This window comes from Culex pipiens, chromosome 3, assembly GCF_016801865.2.
Source record: "Culex pipiens pallens isolate TS chromosome 3, TS_CPP_V2, whole genome shotgun sequence".
NCBI lineage: Eukaryota > Metazoa > Arthropoda > Insecta > Diptera > Culicidae > Culex > Culex pipiens.
In genome coordinates this window covers 146064847-146086972 of record NC_068939.1, presented here as the reverse complement: position 1 = coordinate 146086972, position 22126 = coordinate 146064847, and the positions used below count along the sequence as shown (strand labels likewise).

Below are 22126 nucleotides of genomic sequence, written 5' to 3'. Positions count from 1 at the left end.
TCAACTCGCTGAAATTAAATTTGCGAAAAGCAAAACACCAAAGCCAAAAACCCCACGCACAGGTGACAAATGGGTTTAAGCGTTTTTTTTATGACTCTTTTTCTCCCGCCGCCCGTGTGACATCGCCGTCTGTCGATCGTGCCAATTCGCGCGCACGCTCTCGTCGTGGAAAGTGGGTAGGAGTTTTCCGTTTTTGGGTTCGAGGTTTTTCCCCCGCGAATCGCGAGCGCGCTCGATTGCGACAAGTTGCCGGAAAAGGAAACCTCCGTCTCCGCAGTCTCGGTCGTGTTAAAACGAAACTAACGCGCGTTGGCTGGTTCGATTTTGGACCACGTGAGCCAGTGTTGTGCTGGACAGGTGGGAGATGTTGGTGACTCTTGAGCTGGGTTTGTAATTTGATAGCCTGGGCGTGGGCCCCCGGAATTGTAGCTTATGGTGACCTTATTGAACTCGAAAAATTTGCATATCGTTTCGTGGTTACATCATCGATACCGTTGCAGTGCGATTGAAAGTGGTAAATTTCAGCAAATTAAAGGTTTCTAACTTTCAATTTGTACAGTTACGTTATCAATTTTCGTCTCCTCAAATCAACAAGCTGAAGGCAGAAGAGCAAACATCAAACCTTATCTGTTGTTTGACAGATTTGGACGCTTACGAAAAAACAAAACTGTGCATATTTGTCTAAACTCTACTGATATTGTTATCAACTTCTTCAAGGCAAGCTACTTCCACATGAAAATGGCAAAATTAAAACTCCTTGAAATTCCGGTCCATCTTCCGCGGGAACTAATCCTTTTAAAATCCAGATAACCCTGCAGGCAGCACCCCAAACTGTCAGAATCCTGATTTATGACCAACCAAGCAGCTCTTCTGTGAGAACTATTACCAGTTTTGGGGTGATTCTGCCCAGCCAAGACGTTATGCTTCGTTGTGACTCTTGCCGAGGACGAAACCGGTTTGGCTATGACGCGCCAAATTCGGCATTCCTTCGTTCAAAAACCTTAATCCTTGCCAGGTTTATCGCCAAGCCACGCTGAGGCAGATCGTAAAAAAAACTAGATAACAAAAGCTCGCTTATCTTTATGGCACTTGATACAACTCAACCCAGCTCGAAGATCCTATCGGGATAAGTGCAGTGTGCTTTACGACCCTTTCGAGGAGCCCAGCCTAATGGACGGGCACCAACGCACGATAAGCCATCCTTAAACGAAACCTCTTGACGTTGATTATATTTACCTTGCCAGGGCGGAGGCGAACCATTACCGATAAGATAACGATCGTTTGCTAATTAAGACCGGGGTGACTCAAGAGGGAAAACCAGATGTGGGTAAAAGCGTTTTTTTTCTGAAACAGCGGCAACGTTGCGAGCACCAATGCGGAGGAGAGGCGTTGCCAGATTATTCGGAAATTACTCAGCTGTCGAAATGTAAAAGGTCGAAAGAATAAAAACAAACTTACTTTTCAATCTCCGATCACATTTTCAATGTTAAAACAAAATTAATGTATTCTCATTTCTCTATAAAAATATTTCAAATTTTAAAAACGCGAGCATAATAAGGAAATAGCAAAACGCTCATAGGGGAAGGTGGGGCAAGAGGAACAATCGCTCGTACGGCCGTAATTTTTACAATTTTGATTATTTCCAGTATGAGGAATTGTTGCTAGCAATGCAATTAGCTGATTCTACTACCACATAACCGCCAAAACGACGTAAACGCCACGGGGCATAAGATTCAATGAAGTTTTTTTCAAAACCTTTGTTTTCTTATAATATTTGGAAAGTACAAAATAAGGCTTAGGTTTCGTTTTAAGGCTCATTTTATCAAAATGCTATTTTTCCTAGATCAGTTGTGTCCCTACCAATGACATGCACCTATTACAAAGTATGATTTAACTTTTGATTATTTTTATTGAGAGCTTTTAAAAAACTTTGTTCAGGTAGTACAAAGGTAGTATGGAAAAAATACGAATTGCTGCAACAACATATTTTAAAGGGAAATAAATACATGAAAGTACTTAAAAACTGATAAACAATTGTTAAAAAAGTTGTCCATACAAAATATAGTTATATTATGAAAATTTACTATTTATCATCCAAGGAATATTTTTTTCGTAAAAACGATATTTTTTAGAAAAATATTATTATTTAATCTAAAAATGGAAGAAACCTTTCAAATACATTCTAATCTGATGTATCTAAGTGATAACAGTTCAATTGTTAGCAAATTAACATGTTTTTCCATGCATTGTTCCTCTTGCCCCAACGGGTTGTTCGTCTTGTTCCACTAGTTGAATAGAACATACAGAAAATAAAAAAAATTAAAATCAATTTTTTACATAAAAAAACTGGATTTTTTAAAAAACTTGTTCTAACAAAGTCTTAGTCAAGACCTAGAATAAGATGATTATAATAAAATCCTACAGTTTTTTTTTTACTTTTTAATGGGTTATAACGAGCATTTACTTAGCTTGTTACACTTGCCCCATTTTCCCCTACATAGTTTGGAAATCCTTTATTTTTGGTTGGTCAACTTTGCTGAAGATCAAGGTTGTTAACGATAAAATTATCGAGGCTCGATAACAATAACGATAGTTCTATCATTAATCTAATCGACTTAATTCAACCATGTCATGTAAAACTTCTAATGCTTTCACCAAGAATTTGTTGTTTTTTTTTTTCAAAATTTAGTAAGTTTAGTAAGTAAAATGTATACCATAATTTTTTAACAAAATACCGTGTTTTTTTCGAAAGTACTTAAATTTTCATTGTTTGCAATATAGCTATGAAGCGAAATTTTGATTGCTTTTTCACTTAATTAGAGTTTTTTTTGTTAAAAACAAAAAAATCTCAAAATATCGTATTTTTTGGAAAACACTCAAATTTTCAAAATACGAAATATGGGCATCAAATAAATCGAAATTTGCTTTGTATTTGCACATTTAAAGAGTTTTTTTTTGAAAATTCAAAATTTTTCACAAAATATCGCATTTTTTCAAAAAAAAAAATTATTTTTTTTGTAATTTACAATATGGCTATCAGACGAAGTGAAATTGTGTATGGGTAATTCTCCGCCAACTCACACAGCAGTTGCCCCGACCCCTCTTCGATTTGCGTGAAACTTTGTCCTAAGGGGTAACTTTTGTCTCTGATCACGAATCCGAGGTCCGTTTTTTTTATATCTCGTGACGGAGGGGCGGTACGACCCCTTCCATTTTTGAACATGCGAAAAAAGAGGTGTTTTTCAATAATTTGCAGCCTGAAACGGTGATGAGATAGAAATATGGTGTCAAAGAGACTTTTATGTAAAATTAGACGCCCGATTTGATGACGTACTCAAAATTCCGGCAAACGTATTTTTCACCGAAAAAAACACTAAAAAAGTTTTAAAAATTCTGCCATTTTCCGTTACTCGACTGTAAAATTTTTTGGAAAATGTCATTTTATGGGAAATTTAATGTACTTTTCGAATCTACATTGACCCAGAAGGGTCATTTTTTCAATTAGAACAAAATTTTTCATTTTAAAATTTCGTGTTTTTTCTAACTTTGCAGGGTAATTTTTTAGAGTGTAATAATGTTTTACAAAGTTGTAGAGCAGACAATTAACAAAATTTTGATATATAGACATAAGGGGTTTGCTTGTAAACATCACGAGTTATCGCGATTTTACGAAAAAAAAGTTTTGAAAATGTTGGTCGTCGTTGATCATGGCCGTTCATGGTCACCCGCGACAGACACGGACGACGAAACAAAGAGAAACGCAAAAGGGACCATCCATAAACCACGTGGACACTTTTTTAGGAATCTGTTACCCCCCCCCCCCCCCTTCGTGGACAATTGTCCATACAAAATAAATCTTTTTTGTATGGATCGTGGACAATCGCCATTCCCCCCCCCCCCCCCTGAAGTGTCCTCGTGGTTTATGGATGGTCCCAAAAAGTAACTTTTTCAAAATTTTTTTTTCGTAAAATCGCGATAACTCGTGATGTTTATAAGCAAACCGCTTATGTATATGCATCAATTTTTTTGTAATTGTCTGATCTACAACTTTGTAGAACATTGTTGAACTCTACAAGATAACCCGGAAAAGTTAAAAAAACACGAAATTTTAAAAGGAAAATTTTTATTCTAAATGAAAAAATGACCCTTCTGGGTCAATGTAGATTCGAAAAGTACATTAAATTTCCCTTAAAATGACAAAATGCATTTTACACCCGCCCAGTTGTTTTGCAATCATTAGTTTCCAAAATACCTAAGTATTGACGAAAATGTATTTTTTTGCAAAAAAAAAGTTTTTGCGGTGCTGTACATTGCAATTTCATCAAAATTAAAAATACTTTCAATCTAGCCCCTAACATGCTAAATATGATTATAAAAGCAGAAAAATGCGTTTTAGATTGTTTTAAGTTGATTTGACTTCTATTTCCATTAAATTTTTGAAGAGGGCGGGGCGACATAATCTTTGACAAATATTTGCAACGGCCTTAAAAAAAATTCTCAAAATGCCGAATTTTTCGAAAATACTCAAATTTTTAAAATTTGCAGCATGGGTATCAAATGAGATGCATTTTTTTTTTTGCTTTTTCACTTTATAAGAGTTTTTTAATGTATTTATGAAGCATGCAAAATCACGCTTCGTTCGATACCCATATTGCATATTTTCAAAATTTGAGTATTTTCGAAAAAAAAACGGTAATTTTTGCAAATTTTAGTGTTAAAAAAACTCTCATTAATTGAAAAAGCATACGAAATTTGATTTCGTTTGATAACCATCAGAATTTTGAGGTATAGATTTTCTAATATTTGCACAGCACTTTTTTATGGACAGTCCCTAAATTTGTTTGCAAAAACCAATGGTGCAAAATGACTTACTTAGACCTGAAGACAATGTTCAGAAATCAGTTTTTAACAGTGCAGAGAACTTCTCAAAGGTTTTTACTTTTTTTTTTAATCTGAAGCCCAAAACTAGCAGTTCAAGAGACATTTCGCTCAAAAGGGGCCATCCAAAAACCAAGTGGACATTTTTTTTTAGAAATTGCAGAAAAAAAATTAGAACAAAAAAATTAAAACGTGGAGTTCAGTGGAAGGAGCGAAACCGCGTGTTTGATTTTTTGTGTTTCTTTTTGTTTCATCTGTGTTCCCATTTTGCATGGAGTGGGTGGTCATTGTGCAAATTGGAATATTATTTTTTAGGTCTGTGGAAAGAGTGAAATCACTTGGCTTTTTAATCTAAATAAATTGTTTTGTGATTTTAAAAGCCCTACCTATATCATCGTTGATTGGAAGGCACGGCGTCGTGTTAATTGTGTATTAATTTTTCGAAGAATGTGTAACATTTTCACGGTGAAATAATCATTTCTGGCTGTTTTTGTGTGATAACCAGAAAGACCTTCCTATAGCATCGTTGCTCGGGAGGCTCGCCGATGGGTCTATTATGAAAGTCTTCCCCATAGCATCGTAGCTAACATTCCTCCCATTTGTTGGACTGCAGGCTTCTTGGCAGGGCGCCGGTATTGACTAACACAGTAGCGATCTTCAGAGATTAAACGATGGTTGGCTCCCATTAAGCATGTTTGATTCATTGTTTAACTTCAGCTGATCTGTCAATAATTTGTTGTCGATCAGCCTCGTGTCTGTGGGTTTTGCGTCAAATAGGTCGAAATACGCGAAGACAAAGGGTGATTGCATAGAAGGTAACGTAGATCCTGGACAAAGATCAATATAGAAAACATAATATACGATTTTTGTTCAAATGAGTTCTATGGACACCTGGTCGAAAGACGTATATTGTGACTTTTATTCGAAAGTTTTTACACAACATTCGACTTTGCAAAACATGCACAAAAATTAATTTTTCTTTTCGATTGTACGGGAATCGACTATCGAATTACCGGTAAGCCCCTATCCAAGCGCGCAATAACCGACGCCCAAAATAGGGTTGGATACCGAAATGTGCAGGAGACGACGATAACGACGGGTTGTGTTGCAGCATTTAATGAAAAATCCGCACTAACGAACAACACAACACAATTTCGAAAAGTGTATGGATGGGAGTACCAATAATGATGGATTGTGCGCCCAGATAACCCCACTGGTCCCCACCAGCAGCAGCAGACCCCGCGGGTTGGTTATATTGGCAGTATTCATCAGCATCAATCATCATCCATCTTGATCAGGCTTTATTGGAATTGATTTCGTTACGTTTTTTTTTATTTGTAGATTTGCCCCACGTTCAGGGACTTTTCTGCAGCAATTGTGTTTCAGAATCGCATTCTTTTTTTTGTTTTGTGTTTGTTGTTTTTCATTTCAATCAGCTGCCACATTATATTGATTGCGTCTGGGATTGTGATAAAAGCAATAATAGAAAATTTATCAGTTTACACTTTGGCATTCGTTTCAATTTGCATGTAAATTATCCATCACTCATTGGGGTGCGCGAAGCAAAGGATACGAAACTTAATTGGATTTTCAACAGATGTCAAAAGCATTTTTTCGTGATTAGGGGAAATAAACCCATTTTAAGCCTAATAAGCGGTCGTGTTTGAATGATACTGGATAATCTGGAGTGTTCCTTGAAATTTACCAAAACTCAGTACACCAACGATTAGAGCAACTTTTTGTGAACATTTCTGCTTATTTTCACTTTAACTAAAAGTTATTCTATTCCTTTCACAAGCATTTGAAAAAATATTTCCAAAATGTATTCTAATCAAACGAATGCATTGGGCCACGCCCATTTTCCTATTTTCAGTTTAGTTCTTTTTTCTTCCAGCGCTCTTTTGGGTCTGCATGCAATTTTAAGCAAACACTCACGAAAAGTAGCATTTATAGAACAAATTTCCTGACAACACTGGCTCACTCCAACAGGCGCTGCGGTGGTGTTGGTAGCCACCCTTTGTTCTTTATTTGCCTTCGATTCTCGCTTGGTTTTCTTCAATCTTCGATTGGAATGGGTAGTCAAAATTGAAACGTCAAAAGACTTTGCGCGTTTGTTTTTTTGATGGCGCTTGCTAATTATTTACATGATTCGGGATTATTTTTCAAGTGAGTGACCAACTAATGTGCAAAAGAACATGTTGTCGAAAGTTGGGGGACAGTTTTGTATCGGAAGCCCCGTGGAAAAGTAAGCGAAAGTGAAAAGTTGATTTTGGCGATATTCATTAAGCGTTTGAGGGTTTCTCGCGTGTGTCACTGTGTGTGCCACCAAAATGACGAGAAATGGTCTCGCAAAATAGAAATTATGATCAAAAGTGCATTAAAATTGATCTTTTTGGCCAGTACATGGCATAAATTTGCGTGCTTACTTGAGGCGGTGCTGTTGCAGGTTAGTTTATAGCCTAAATAGTATTTTTGGAGCTTTAATCGAACATTAAACTCTCCATATGACGAAGATAGGTGTTTGATTGGAAAGGGTATATTTACCCTACTTGCAAAGTTTAAAGGTGACTTTCAAACTGTGTTTTTTTTTGCTAAGATTCACAAAATTAATAAATTCAAATAACCACCATCATTAGAACCAACAACAACATTGTTATATTCAAAAATAAACATCAATTAACGTAACAAAACAGTGTCAATGCACGCCAACGAAAAAAACAACTCTAAAAAACTTGTTTTTTTTTTCACTAATGTACACATTCATTCTTGGCTACCTCCGCGCGCACACACACACACCAACGCATTTGCCTGCTGCAAACACTCAAACGGGGCTCATCCGCCCATTAAATTCACTCCGGCAGTAATTTGTTTGATTACTGTAATTGATGGAAATGGCAATGATTACAGAAATTGGATATAATTCCGCGGGCCAGCAACAGCAGCACCACCATTTTACGCGTTTCGTATTCCGTTTGCATTTCGGTTTCCTGAACCCATCTCCCCCCTCCTTCCCTCCAGGGTTGCATCCTGGCACCCCACCCCCTTAATGACCACCAGATGGTGCTGCCTGGGAGTGGTTTTTGAATCCCCCCGCTTTGAGTTGAGTATTTGGAGCACAATATTTGAAATTCTGATGATGCTTTCGACAGGTGACTTTCAGTGGTGGGATGAATCAGCGAAGTTTCTTAACGATGTACTCTGAACGAATTTCACATCGGTTGTGAGTTTTGTGATGAGGAAATATTGAACTGTCTTACAGGGAGTTCGGATCTGCTTGACTGACGACGTGCCTACCGAGTAAAAGTTCTATGAGGGGGGCTAAATTGAACGATGCAATCCAATCAATATTTCACTGCTCAATGGTGGAAAAACTACTGAAAATTCCGTTGGCATCCACAAAAAAACGAAACTAAATAAGGATGCGTCCTGCCTCTCCTCTTCTAACAATATCTCGTAGTGGAGTGATTAAGAGTTGGATTCTCATCCAACGAACGGTAGTTTGAATCTAGATGTAAACATAACTTTTTTTATTGATTGATTCGTTTGTATACATAAATTTGTATGAGCTCATCAGCAAACGTCCAATCAAACAAAGTCGAAAAAAATGACAGCGAAGAAAAACTTGAAGTAAAATGTGTCTGGAGTTAAAAAAAATAAATTTTATTGTTTTTAAGTTTGAAAACTTTTTTTTTGAGTTTTCAGAGTTTTAGAATTTTAGATTTTTTCTTATTTTGTTTAATTTCTTGTTTAAGATTTTTTTAATTTTGTTATTTTAATTTTATTATTTTTTTTATTTTTGATTTTTTAAATGTTCAGTTTTTGACTCTATTTTATTTGAATTTTGTATTGTTTAAAATTCTGAACAATTTCATTTTTGAATCTATAAACTAAAGATTTTTTATTTTATCAAATATTTTTTAAATAATTTTTTTAGAATTTTTTGTTCTCACATTAGAGCAATTCTCCACGAAATCGGTCTTTTTTGGAATTTTATTTTTTGTATTTTTTAATCCGACTGAACCTGCCTTTCGGTATGCCCAAAAAAGCCATTTTGCATCATTATTTTGTCCATATAATTTTCCATACAGATTTGGCAGCTGTCCATACAAAAATGATGTATGAAAATTCAAAAATCTGTATCTTTTGAAAGAATTTTTTGATCGATTTGGTGTCTTCAGCAAAGTTGTAGGTATGGATACGGACTACACTGGAAAAAAATGATACACGGTAAAAATTTTTTTTGATGATTTTGGGGCCAAAATTCAATATTGCGCCCTTTGGAAATGTTTGTCTTGGTTTAAAAAAATTTAAAATATTTTTTTCGAAGAGATCGGAAAATTTCACGAATGTTTCATATTTTAACATTGTAAATCGGACCATTAGTTGCTGAGATATCGACATTAGAAAATAGTGGGCTGTTAGGGTGAGACTTAGAAAACATCAATTTTCCTGTTTTTAAACACTTGCATGGCAATATCTCAGCAACTAAGGGTCGTATCAACAAAGTTCAAAAAAGCAAAATATAAAGAATTTTCTCAGCTTTTCAAAAATATTTTTTTAAAAAGTGGGCAAACATGTGCACTAATTTAAAAAAAAATAAAAACTGCGACTATTTTCAAAAAAGTTACCTAAAAATGGATTTAACTTGAAAATGGTGCACTTTATCAAAATTTCACTACAGTACTTTTTGATTGTAAATTTGATTTTACATCGAAAAATGAAGTTGAAAATTTTTTACGAGCAATATTTCGATTTTTTGAAAAAATCAGTATTGATTAAAAAATTCATAACTCGCTCAAAGATTTTTTGCACAACCTGGAAATTTCTGAAAAGTTGGCATTTGATGTCCTCTAAAACATATCAAAAAATTAAAAAATTAAAAATATTGTTTTTTTTTTTTGCAAATCAAGTTTTAGTGACAAAAAGTTAAATAAAAAAATCACCAAAATTTTTTTCACCGTGTATCATTTTTTTCAGTGTAGTCCATATCCATACCTACAACTTTGCCGAAGACACCAAAACGATCAAAAAATTCCTTCAAAAGATACAGATTTTTTAATTTTCATACATCATTTTTGTATGGACATCTGCCAAATTTGTATGGAAAATTATATGGAGAATTTAATGATGCAAAATGGCTGCTTTGGGCATACCGAAGGCACCAAAAAAGTTTCAGTCGGATTAAAAAATACAAAAAAATGGAATGACCGACATTATTCTATTTTTGGAATTGAATTTTTATTGATATTGATAGTTTCAATTTTTTAATATTTGTTTTTAATTTTCAAATTTAATTTTTACATTGAATTATTGTATTATTTTTTATAATTTGTTTATTTATTAATTTTTGAATTTTTAAATTTCTGAATGATAGGAGTTTAGAGCAGTGGTGACCAAAGTATGCCCCGCGAGGTGAATTTTTGTTACTCGCGGACCCATTTTGAATGATCATATAAAATGGCCCTTTGACCAACTGTAAAGTATTTTGCAACTGTAAAGTGTTGACCAACTGTAAAGTGTATTCCAATAAAAAAATATATGAAAAAGTATTGTTATTTTTGGTCTTTATTAATTTCAATAAAATTAAAATCCATTAATTAAATGCATAGATTGTTATCAAGTGATTTCATTATATGAATAAACTTTTTTTACGTCTGGCCCGCAGGTTTATTTGAGCTTCAAATTTTGCACGACATTCGATAACCTTGGGCACCCCTGGTTTGGAGTCTTTAAACCTTAGGAGTTTGCTTTTTTTCATTTTTAAATTTCAGATTTCCGAAATTAACATTTTTGAATTCAGAAGTTTTGTAGTTCTTTGCTTCCGCACTTTTCAATTTCCGAATTTTGAAGTTTTAGAATGGTTGCCTCTCACCCAGTTGGTCCCGGTGGCATTTTTCGAGACGAGATTTGTATGATCACGCCTTCCATCGGACGTGGAAGTAAATGTTGAACCCGGTCTTACCTTGAGGTTAGGTCGTTAGCTCAGTCCAGGTGCAGGAGTCGTCTCCCTGGGTCCTGCTTCGGTGGAGTCGCTGGTAGGCAGTTCACTAACAATCCAAAGGTCGTCAGTTCGAATCCCGGGGTGGATGGAAGCAATTGCCTCAACAATCAAACTTTCGGACACCTAGTTTCGAGTAGGAATCTCGCAAACCGAGAACGCAAAGGCAATGCAGTAGAGCAAATAATTTGATTTTTTTTAAATATTAAAATCTTTGTTTTTTATTTTAAATTAGGCATTTAACAGACTTCGAGATTCTTTTTGATCGCTGAGAAATTACGATCGTAATAACCACTGAGAAATTACGATCGTAATATTTCGATCAAGTGAAATAACCACTACGATGCGATTCACAATGTGTTATCTGGACTTAAATTTAAATGTGCTCAAACGGTTAATTTTTGTAACATTTTTGAAATGTTTGTTCTCAAATACTATAAATAAAACACTGTACATATTTTTTTATTGTTTATATGTGCTTCCAAAGCAATTGCTGGCTCATCGGGGATACCGTGGAGATTTTCCCTTACCCCCTTAAACAAGTGCAGCATCAGCGAAACAAAACAACTTGCAATAGAAAAATAAAATGATTTTGTATAAAATGTTTCGGAAATATCTGCGATATGGTTGGTTTACTTTGGCACTATATTTAGATTAAACTACACTATGTGTTGACGTTCCAAATGCCTTTGAATGTTTCCAAAAATATTTACTCGTCGAATGGTGCTCAAACACTTCTTTGTTTACTCCTTTAATGGGTTACGAACTTGTTCGCTTTATTCAGCTCCAAACAGTTTACTGTCAATAAGGAAAGTTTACAAAGTAGACTTTGCTATGTTACTGCAGAAGCCCTGCCCCGAGCCACGGCAAATGTATGCAGAAACTTCTCGTCCTATTGCAAATTTTATACGCTCGTTAGAAATTCCATCCAGGAGGAGGTTTGAATTTCAAATTACCCGTCCCGAACCTAAAAAAATGAATTTGAAATTGCGAATGACACACACGTTTGACCTCTTCTATTCGACCTCCAACTTGACCGAAAAAAGAAATCCAGCTGAATTTTAACTTACACTTTCTTTCCTTTCCGTTTTCCATTCGCAGGGTGACGCCCCGGAGACAAATGCCACCACGGAAAGTCCGGTGCCGACCAAGTGCGTCTGGTGCCAGCAGCTGCTCACCCCGTCGGACCACCCCAAGCTGCTCGAGTGTTTGCACGTGGCCTGCGACGCCTGCCAGAAGCTCAAGTTCGCCGACCTGCCCCACAACGCGGCGCTGCTGTACTGTCCGGTGTGCAAGATGGAGTCCCGGCAGGAGTTTATCATCAACAACGTGTTCCTGGAGGAGAACAGCGCCGACGACAACCCGGGCAGCGTCGAGTCCACCAAGGACATGATCAAGTGCAGCAGCTGCAGCGACGACGCGATCGCGACCTCCTGGTGCGTCGAGTGCGCCGAATTCATCTGTGATAGCTGCGTGCAGGCGCACCAGCGGCTCAAGATCACCAAGGAGCACACGATCAAGCCGAAGGAGGCGGCCACGAGCGAAGCGCCCGGCAGTAGTGGCCTGCCCGGCAAGAGCATCATGTGTCACATCCACTCGCAGGTTCGTTTTTTGATTGTTCATGACCAAGACGTGATTTTTCACGGCTTTCCAAAAACAGAGTGAGCGAGATTGGATGCGGTGGACGTGGGGGGCAAATAATTTTGTTTAATTTTTGCACACCCTCATCTCGGTCGTCATAACGGGCGGCGACAGACGGAACGTGCCCCCGGGCCGATGTTTCTAATCCGAGGCACAATCTGAGTTGCGATGGAACGTGCGATTAGCAGGGGCGATTCGTGAGATGTTGCACGTTGGTGAAGATTACCCCAAAAGGATGCTAGGACCTTGGCTGGCGTTTTGAGTTATGAATTCCGTCGCCGGCAATAAAACCGCAGCAAATGAAGCGCAGCGAATCTGAACAAGAAAATATCCTCATTTTCAACAGATTTAAAAATTCTTCGACGGTAAAATCTCTTTTGCTGCGGTTTTGGTGGATGATCGACGACGGCACGACGTGGCTGGTCATTCATAGCCAGCCAGCCAGCCAAATGACAGACGAGTGGTCGGGCTGCCGCGGTTTTGGTGGTTTTCTCCACTCATACTGTTTGTTTCTGTGCGGTGCGCAATTCCCTGCTGCCTTAGAGTGCTTGAAAAATGCTTTTTGAGTATCTACCAATGGTTTTTGTCTGGTTCTGTAGGGTAGAGGTGTGATTATTTACTTTAATATTAAATATATGAATGTTCAATGGAAGTCTTAAAGTGACAGTGGGTGACCGTTCTCTTTTCAATTCTTCAAGCTTTTTGAAAATATTCGGATAGCGTACTGTCAAATCCAGAAACAAATCCTATACTTTTCTTAAGTAAGAAATGTAAAAAAGCAAGTTTTCTAAAATCTGAACGGTACATCTGATTGACATTGTCATTGAGGTCAAATTTGTTTCAGAAGCTATTGTAGCTATAATAGAAATATTATTTTTAATAAAAAAATGGCAAAGGAATAATTTTGTGTAAAGTCGAAAAAATGGCTTTTATATTTTTTTGAGGATTTTGCAATCTATTCGCCAAATTACTCCCCAAAATGTGTGAATTGAAGATAGAGTGTTCGGTAACTTGGCTGAGAAAACGTAGTCCAGCTACCGAATGCTGCTCGTGAACTGAGCTGATTGAAAAATGATGAGGAAAATAACAATGCAATAGAGCAGTTCTCTCAGATTTCGGTCATTCGATTTTTGCCTTCCCCACCTCAATGAGGAAAGGCTTTAAAATCACTTGAAAAGTGAACTTCTTTATTTGACCTCGCAGACCCAACTTCACGTATACCTATCGACTCAGAATCAAATTTTGAACAAATGTCTGTGCGTGTGTCTGGATGTGAGTCCGTGCACCGAAAAACGTGCACTCGATTATCTCCGGACTGGCTAAACCGATTTAAACCGTTTTGGTCTCATTCGATCCGTCTTGGGGTCTCACAAGACCCTAGTTAATATTATGAAGTTTAGAAAAGTACTTCAAAAGATATGCTAAAAAACGATTTTAGCTAAACTTTGGAAGATTGTAAAAAAGGGTGGTTTTTGTAAGAAAACCCGTCATGCTATATATTATTAGAAAGGTATTTGAAAGACCTTTCCAACGCATTAAAGCACTAAAGTGTTATTTATAGACTTTTTTAAAGCCGGATCTAAAATATTTTGATAAAAAATTGTCCGGATCTATTATGGAACCCATCGTTAGATAGGCAATCAAAAGACCTTTCCAACAAGCCCAAAAGATTGAAGATCTGACAACCCTATCAAATGTTATAAGTACTTTAGTGTTTTTGATACACTTTTTTTGAGGCCAGATCTCAGACAATTTGATAAAAAAATAAGTGTTATTTATACACTTTTTTGAGGATGTGTAGTGTCTTTACTTTATGAGTGTGAGGAAGGCACCAACCACCTCAAGATGGATTAAGTAACGTTTTTATTGTATTTTTTAATCCGACTGAAACTTTTTCGGTGCCTTCTAGAGCGTCCAATTTCCCGAGGTTAAAAATTTCCCGGGAAACGCCAATTTCCCGGGAATTCCCGGGAAATTTTAAATTTATTGAAAATTGTTATGATCTTGGTTTTAATTAATATTATGCAATAAAATTGCATAACACATCAACATTAATGGTTTAAATAAGTGTGAAGATCAATAAACAGCTTGACTGCATGTGAAAAATCATTCAACTACAAGAAAATGTATTTTGGTATTTTTAATTAGAAATTTTAAACTTGCCTATGTGACCAACTTATTGAAATGAGAAAAAAACATACAAAAATTATGTTTTTCATGACAAATACTGGTTTCAGCTCTTGAACAAAAGGTAAAGCTTTTTAGAGTTGGTTTTACTCCAAACAACCCAATGTTTTCAAATATTTGAAGCAAGCTTTGAATATATTTTTGCATATTTTGAGAACAAACAATAGAAACTAATTTTTCAATGTTTTTGCAATGTGTATGCAACATGATTTAAATTATACGATAAATTAACATCATTCCACAAAAAGTCTTCTATTTTTTCACATTAAACCCTCTAACACCTGTAGTTGCACCAGTGCCCCATAATTCTTTTACTTCAAATTGTAATTTCTTTAGTACTAGGTATTCAACCAATTGAAATAATTCTTGTTGCACAAATTCGATTTTCATCTCATTTGATCATGAAATCTCAATTTTAATTTGGAGGTAGGAGCTAATATTGTTTTGATGAAATAACATCAATCTGTTAAAAGCTTACCTAATTGTAATAATTTAATACTCATTAAGCAAGATCTATTCCCAGCTGCTTCAAAAATTAATATTATCAGAAATAATTCTGATATCATAATTTCTGATAATCTGATTAATTATATATAAACCAAACAATACATTTAATTGAACAAAATCATGTTGAGTTTGTTCATTTATTATTTTTCCAGAGCATTTTAAAAATAGTTCCAAAAATTTAAGAAAATGTATACTTCCGCTTAAATTTCGGGATTTCCCGGGAAATCTACAAATTTCCCGGGAAACGGGAAATATTTTTTTCGGGAAATCCCGGGAAATTTTTTCCCGGGACGGGAAATTGGACGCTCTAGTGCCTTCGGTCTGCCCAAAGAAGCCATTTTGCATCATTATTTTGTCCATATAATTTTCCATACAAATTTGGCAGCTGTCCATACAAAAATGATGTATGAAAATTCAAAGTTCTGTATCTTTTGAAGGATTTTTTTCATCGATTTGGTGTCTTCGGCAAAGTTGTAGGTAAGTACTACACTGGAAAAAATTATACACGGTAAAAACATTGTTGGTTATTTTTTATTTAACTTTTTATCACTAAAACTTAATTTGCAAAAAACAATATTTTTATTATTTTTTTTTATATGTTTTACATCAAATGCCAACTTTTCAGACATTTCCAGGTTGTGCAAAAAATCTTTGAGCGAGTTATGAATTTTTGAATGAATACATTTTTTTTTTTCAAAAAATCGAAATATTGGTCGCAAAATTTTTTCAACTTCATTTTTCGATGTAAAATCAATTTTGCAATCAAAAAGTACTCAAGTGAATTTTTGATAAAGTGCACCATTTTCAAGTTATAGCCATTTTTAGGTAACTTTTTTTTCGTTTTTAAAAATTAGTGCACATGTTATTCAAAAATATTTTTGAAGAGCTGAGAAAATTTTCTATATTTTGCATTTTTAAACTTTGTTGAAACGACCCTTCGTTGCTGAGATATTGCCATGCAAAGGTTTAAAACAGGAAAATTGATGTTTTCTAAGTCCCACCCAAACAACACACCATTTTCTAATGTCGATATCTCAGCAACTTATGGTCCGATTTTCAATGTTATAATATGAAACATTCGTGAAATTTTCCGATCTTTTCGAAAAAAATATTTTCAATTTTTTAAACCAAGACAAACATTTTAAAAGGGCGTAATATTGAGTGTTTGGCCCTTTTGAAATGTTAGTCTTGGTTTAAAAAAATTGAAAATAATTTTTTCCAAAAGATCGGAAAATTTCACGAATGTTTCATATTTTTACAGTGAAAATCGGACCATTAGTTGCTGAGATATCGACATTAGAAAATGGTGTGTTGTTTGGGTGGGCCTTAGAAAACATCAATTGTCCCGTTTTAAAACCTTTGCATGGCAATATCTCAGCAACTAAGGGTCGTATCAACAAAGTTCAAAAGTGCAAAATATAGAGAATATTCTCAGATTTTCAAAAATATTTTTTTCAATAGTGGGCAAACATGTGCACTAATTTAAAAAAATGAAAAACTTCGACTTTTTTTCAAAAAAGTCACCTAAAAATTGATATTACATGAAAACGGTGCACTTTATCAAAATTTCACTTAAGTACTTTTTGATTTCAAATTTGATTTTACATCGAAAAATTAAAATGAAAAATTTTTGCGACCAATTTTTCAATTTTTTTAAAAAATCAGTATTGATTCAAAAATTCATAATTCGCTCAAAGATTTTTTGCACAACCTGGACATTTCTAAAAAGTTGGCAGTTAAATAAAAAATCACCATTTTTTTTACCGTGTATCATTTTTTTCCAGTGTAATCCATATCCATACCTACAACTTTGCCAAAGACACCAAATCGATCAAAAATTCCGACAAAAGATACAGATTTTTGAATTTTCATACAACATTTTTGTATGGCCAGCTGCCAAATTTGTATGGAAAATTCTATGGACAAAATAATGATGCAAAATGGCTTCTTTGGGCGTACCACAGGCACCAAAAAAGTTTCAGTCGGATTAAAAAATACAAAAAAAAAATCGAATGACCGAAATCTCAGAGAATTGCTCAGCAACTAATGGTCCGATTTACATTGTTTGAATATGAAACATAATGAACCCAGAAAATCATGATTTTTGGTTAGGATGTACGGTAGATACAAATCGAGTGTAAATAGATGAACTTCGACATTTTTCAAATATGTTTATTTTAGAATTTGTAGGCATAAATCACCGCATGATGCATAGATATTAAATTTGACTTGTACCACAGCCGTGATAATGGCCTTATTCTATTATTCTTTAACATTCCAACGCCCAAGGCTCAAAAAAAGTTGGAACGGTAACTTCAACTCAATGGTTCTCGGGCATGTCTCAACCAATCAAGATGATTCTTCTTTCCAGTGATTTGTTAGGATGTCTAGATGATTCTAGAACTTTGCAGAACTTAATTTGATGAAATCTGTAATTTTTGCGATCAAAAACATCGTTCCAACTTTTTTTTTCGCGTGTAAAAAAAAATTCGCCAAAAATTGCCCGGAGGCAGTCTTTTTGAAAAAGTTGGAACGATGTTTTCGGTCGCAGAAATTAAAGATTCAATCAAATTGTGTTCTGCAAAGTTCTAGGATCATCTAGACATCCTAACAAATACCTGAAAACAAGATTCGTCCCGATTGGTTGAGTAATTCCCGAGAACCAGCGAGTTGAAGTTACCGTTCCACCTTTTTTGGGAGGCTTGGGCGTCCGTGTAAGTTGGACATGCGTTGGGCGTTCCAGTGTTAACCTGGTCCAACGATGTCACATACATTGAAGGTAGATGGGTACGTTGACAAATATTTAAACAATTTCGAACTTTTAGAAATTTTTAACTCTTCCCACAGCTGAAATGCCAACCCTAGTTATTGCGATTCGTTCCGATTCGCGTATACACGTTTTCGGGGGAAAATGTGACAACAAAGGAAATTGCATTCAACCGGATTTGCGCCGGCTTGAGGGCTTTCCCCGATGCTCGCTGCCGGTTTGTTGTGTTGTGCGGGCTGCTCCCGCAAAAATGCCCCCTCGCCTCCACACGCGTCACGATTTCGAAGCCAAAATTCCCCCTCGCAGATGAATCGCGATGCACGAATTGTCGTGTGCATTGTTGCGTGTTGTTGTTAGTGCTGCTCATCGCAGTTATTCGATTGAATCTCTAACAGTAGCTTCCTTTTTTTTGTTTTCAGGAAAAACTGTCCCTCTACTGCGAAACGTGCGACCGGCTGACGTGCCGCGACTGCCAGCTCGTCGACCACCGGGACCACAAGTACAAGTTCGCGAACGAGATCGCGAGCGAAACGCGCAACGCGCTGCAGGCCCTGCTCAGCGAGATCAGCTACAAGAAGGTGCTGCTGTCGAGCGCGATGAAGGTGATCGACGACCGGCAGGCGCTGATTACCGAGAAGAAGAAGGAACTGTCCAAAGAGATCGCCGACCTGGTGGTGAAGCTGACGAACGCGGTTAATATGCGGGGCAAGCAGCTGGTCTACCGGTTGAATCAGGTGGGTGGCCTGTTTTGGGGGGGAGGTTTGTTTGCGAGAGCAAAGGACTAATCGTCGGGGATGATTTTTTTTAGGTTTGTGACACAAAACTGCAGGTGTTGAACGAGAAGAAGGACGCGCTGCAGTTGCTGTCCGGCCACACGGATCACTGCATCGAGTTTGTGCAGTGCGCGCTGGACAAGGGCAGCGATAGTGCGGTGTTGTACAGCAAGAAGACGCTGGCGAGGCACCTGCAGAAGGTCAAGTGCCAGCGGGCGGATATTCCGAACCCGGAGATACCGGTGCGGGTGCAGCTGTTTCTGTCGAACGTGCCCGAGCTGCAAAATGGTGAGTTTTTTTGTGGGTGCGTGCGTGTTTGGAGATTAAAATAAAAACGACGTTTATGCTTTCAGTCATTGCCCGCATCGGTACCATTCTGGTGGACGGCAAGGTCTACCCGCCGCCGCCAGGTCCAGCAGGCAATGGTGGCGGTGGTGCTGGTGGTCCGCCACCCGGTCCGGGTCCCGTCCAGAACCGCTCTAAGCAGCCCAGTCCAAACATCACACCTCCGCTGAGGCCAGGAATGCCGGGCGGCCCCGGCATGACTTCGAACAACGCCAACGGTCCCGGTGGCTTCCCGAACGTACCTCCAATGTACAACGGAAACGGCGGCGTCGCCGGTCCCTTCCCGCCAAACCACCCAATGGGACGGTCCTTCCAGCAGGAAAACGGTCCCGGCGGTAACTTTGGCCGGTTTCCGATGGGACCTCCGCACGGAATGCCTCCTCAGCAGCACGTCAGCTCCTCGACACATCCTCAGAATATGGGTGAGTTTCGCGCCGGCCGGTTATCCAACTTTCCAGAGTTTGGTTATGGTTTAGTTTTGTTCAACTCATGGTCATACACACTCATCTGTACATATATTTGGTTGTGGTCTAACCAATTTCAGTTCTCATAACATATTTTTTCGTTGTGTTTTTCTTTTCTTCCCTCAACCCCCACACACAAAACCTTCCCCGTATTCCCGGCTTTCGTATTGCTAAACTCCATCACCCCACTTTAGATTTACGTAACCTTTTGAGCCATCAAAAGTCATCCGGACCGAGTCGCGGCTCGCCCAACGGTCCCAGTTCGGCCAGCAATGCTAATGTTAACAATCAATTTAACACAGCTAACTTTATGGGCAACGTGCCGCCCGGTTCCGGCGGTCCGTCGCCGCACCGAATGGGCGGCCAGATGGGCGGAGCGCCACCCGGCTACATGGGCGGCCCGGGCGGTCATCAGAACTTTCCCCAGGGCCAACCGGGCGGTCCGAACAGCAACGGAATGGGCATGGGCGGCAACCAGGCCCGGTTCCAGAACTTCCAAAGATTCGCGATGCCTCCGGCCGCCATGCGACACATGATGGGAAATGTAAGTGTCCGGCGCCCGAAACCAAAACAAACTAGGTCTCTACCTTTCTAATCAAAGAATACCTCCACTCTTCTCACGCCAAAGCAGCAGGCAGCGATGCGGTTTCCCGGCCAGCAAACCCCGCCCGGCTTCAACCCAAACTCCCCCCAGCCTGGCCAGATGCAGCCCCAACACCCTAGCGGGAGCGGCGGTGGAGGTGGAGGTGGTGGCGGCGGCGGTGCTAAGTGGCACATTCCCCAGAACATGCAGGGCCAGCAGAACAACGGTAAGGATCAAAACTATGGATTCTAAAATTCCCAGATTCCCAAATTCCCAAATTCCTTAATTTTCTTCAAATTCTCAAGTCTTAAATTCCGAATTAGTTTCCAAATTCCAGACTTTGACGAAATTTTCAAACTCCTAAAATAGCAAATTCACAAAATCTCAAGTACCCAAATTTCTAAATCCCATTTTCCCAAAATCAAAAATTCCCAGATTCACAGGCTCCAAAATTCCCAAAATCCTTTATTCCCGAATTACCACTTTCTAAAAATCCCAAAATCCCTTATTTACAAATTCATTTTTTTTTTTCAAATTTACAGTTTACCTTCTCAAATTTTCTTATTCCTGAATTCCTGAAATACCAAATTCTCAAATTGAAATAAAAAAAAAACATATTGCCATGTTTTCAAATTAATAAAATTACAAAGTCCCAAATTCTCAGATTCCTGAAATCCCAAGTGTCCAGATTCTCAGATTCTCCAATTTCCTGATTTATTAAATCGAAAATTCCAAGATTTCCAAATTTTTCTTTATTCTCAAATTCCCATATTCCGAATTTCAAAGTTTCCAAATTCTCAGACACCCAAATTTTCAAATTCCATAAATCGCAAATTCGCAGATTCTCAATATCTTAAGAACCCAAATTTCTGAATCCCATTTTCGCAAAATCCAAAAATCTCAAATTCACTAGTTCCCAAATTCCTATAATCCTCTATTCCCGAATTACCAGATTCTAAAAATCCTTAACTCCCTTATTTTCAAATTATTTTTTTTCTCCAAATTCCAGGTGCCCTCCTAAAATTACCTTATTATTAAATTCATAAAATTCCAGATTCTTAAATTCCCAAATTTAAAAAAAATCCAGATTCCTATATTCACAAATTCTCAGATTCCCAAAATCCCAGATTCTCGAATTCCCTGATTTATTAAATCGAAAATTCAAAGATTTACATATTTTCCCGGATTTCCAGAATTTCTTTATTCCCAAATTCTCAAATTCCTAAATTCCGATTTTCAAAGTTTCCAGATTCTCGAACTCACAAATTTTCAAATTCCTAAAATCGCAAATTCGCAGATTCCCAATATCTTAAGTACCCAAATTTCTAAATCCCATTTTCTCAAAATCCAAAAATCTACAAATCCCAAATTCACAGGTTCCAGATTCACAGGTTCCCAAATTTCCAAAATCCTTTATTCCCGAATTACCAGATTCTTCAAATCCTGCCCTCCTCAATTTTTCTAATTCCTTAATTCCTCCAGATTCTCAAATTCAAAGATTTAAAAAAATCCAGATTTCCCGTAATTTCAAATAAATATAATTACAAATTCCCAAATTCTCAGATTTCCAAAATCCCAGATTCTCCGGTTCCCGATTCATAAAATCCAAGGTTTCCAAATTTCCCCAATTTTTTTTCCGAATTTCCAAATTTCCTTATTCCCAAATTCCAGAAATCCCAAATTTTCAAATTCCAAATTCCCAGAATATCAAATTTTCAAACTCCTAAAACACAAAAGGCAGATTCTCAACATCTCAAGAAACCGAGATTCACAGATTCCTCAACACCCAGATTCCTATTTTCCAAATTCAAAATTCCAAAATTTCCAAATTTCTCGGTTCCCAAATTCCCAAAATCCTTTATTCCCGAATAACAAGATTCCAATTTCCCGAATTTCTAAAATACTTTATTTATGAATTCCCTGATTCCAAGAATAACAAACTCATCAGTTTTCAAATTTTCAAATTCCTCAATTCCCAGATTT

At 37.2% G+C, this 22126-nt stretch overlaps 1 protein-coding gene across 4 annotated transcripts in view; it reads left to right on the top strand.

The window, feature by feature from the left end:
- Nucleotides 1-22126, top strand: part of LOC120419104 (transcription intermediary factor 1-alpha-like) — a 78603-nt gene that overhangs the window by 47897 nt on the left and 8580 nt on the right. For 2 of the 4 annotated variants that reach the window (XM_039581696.2, XM_039581697.2), the window contains exons 2-7: nucleotides 11978-12478; nucleotides 18398-18712; nucleotides 18787-19039; nucleotides 19105-19518; nucleotides 19755-20104; nucleotides 20162-20369. In XM_039581696.2, coding sequence (XP_039437630.1) covers nucleotides 11978-12478; nucleotides 18398-18712; nucleotides 18787-19039; nucleotides 19105-19518; nucleotides 19755-20104; nucleotides 20162-20369 — 2041 coding nt within the window. The remainder of the gene's footprint in view (nucleotides 1-11977; nucleotides 12479-18397; nucleotides 18713-18786; nucleotides 19040-19104; nucleotides 19519-19754; nucleotides 20105-20161; nucleotides 20370-22126) is intronic. The other 2 variants (XM_039581698.2, XM_039581699.2) reach the window with 2 other exon arrangements.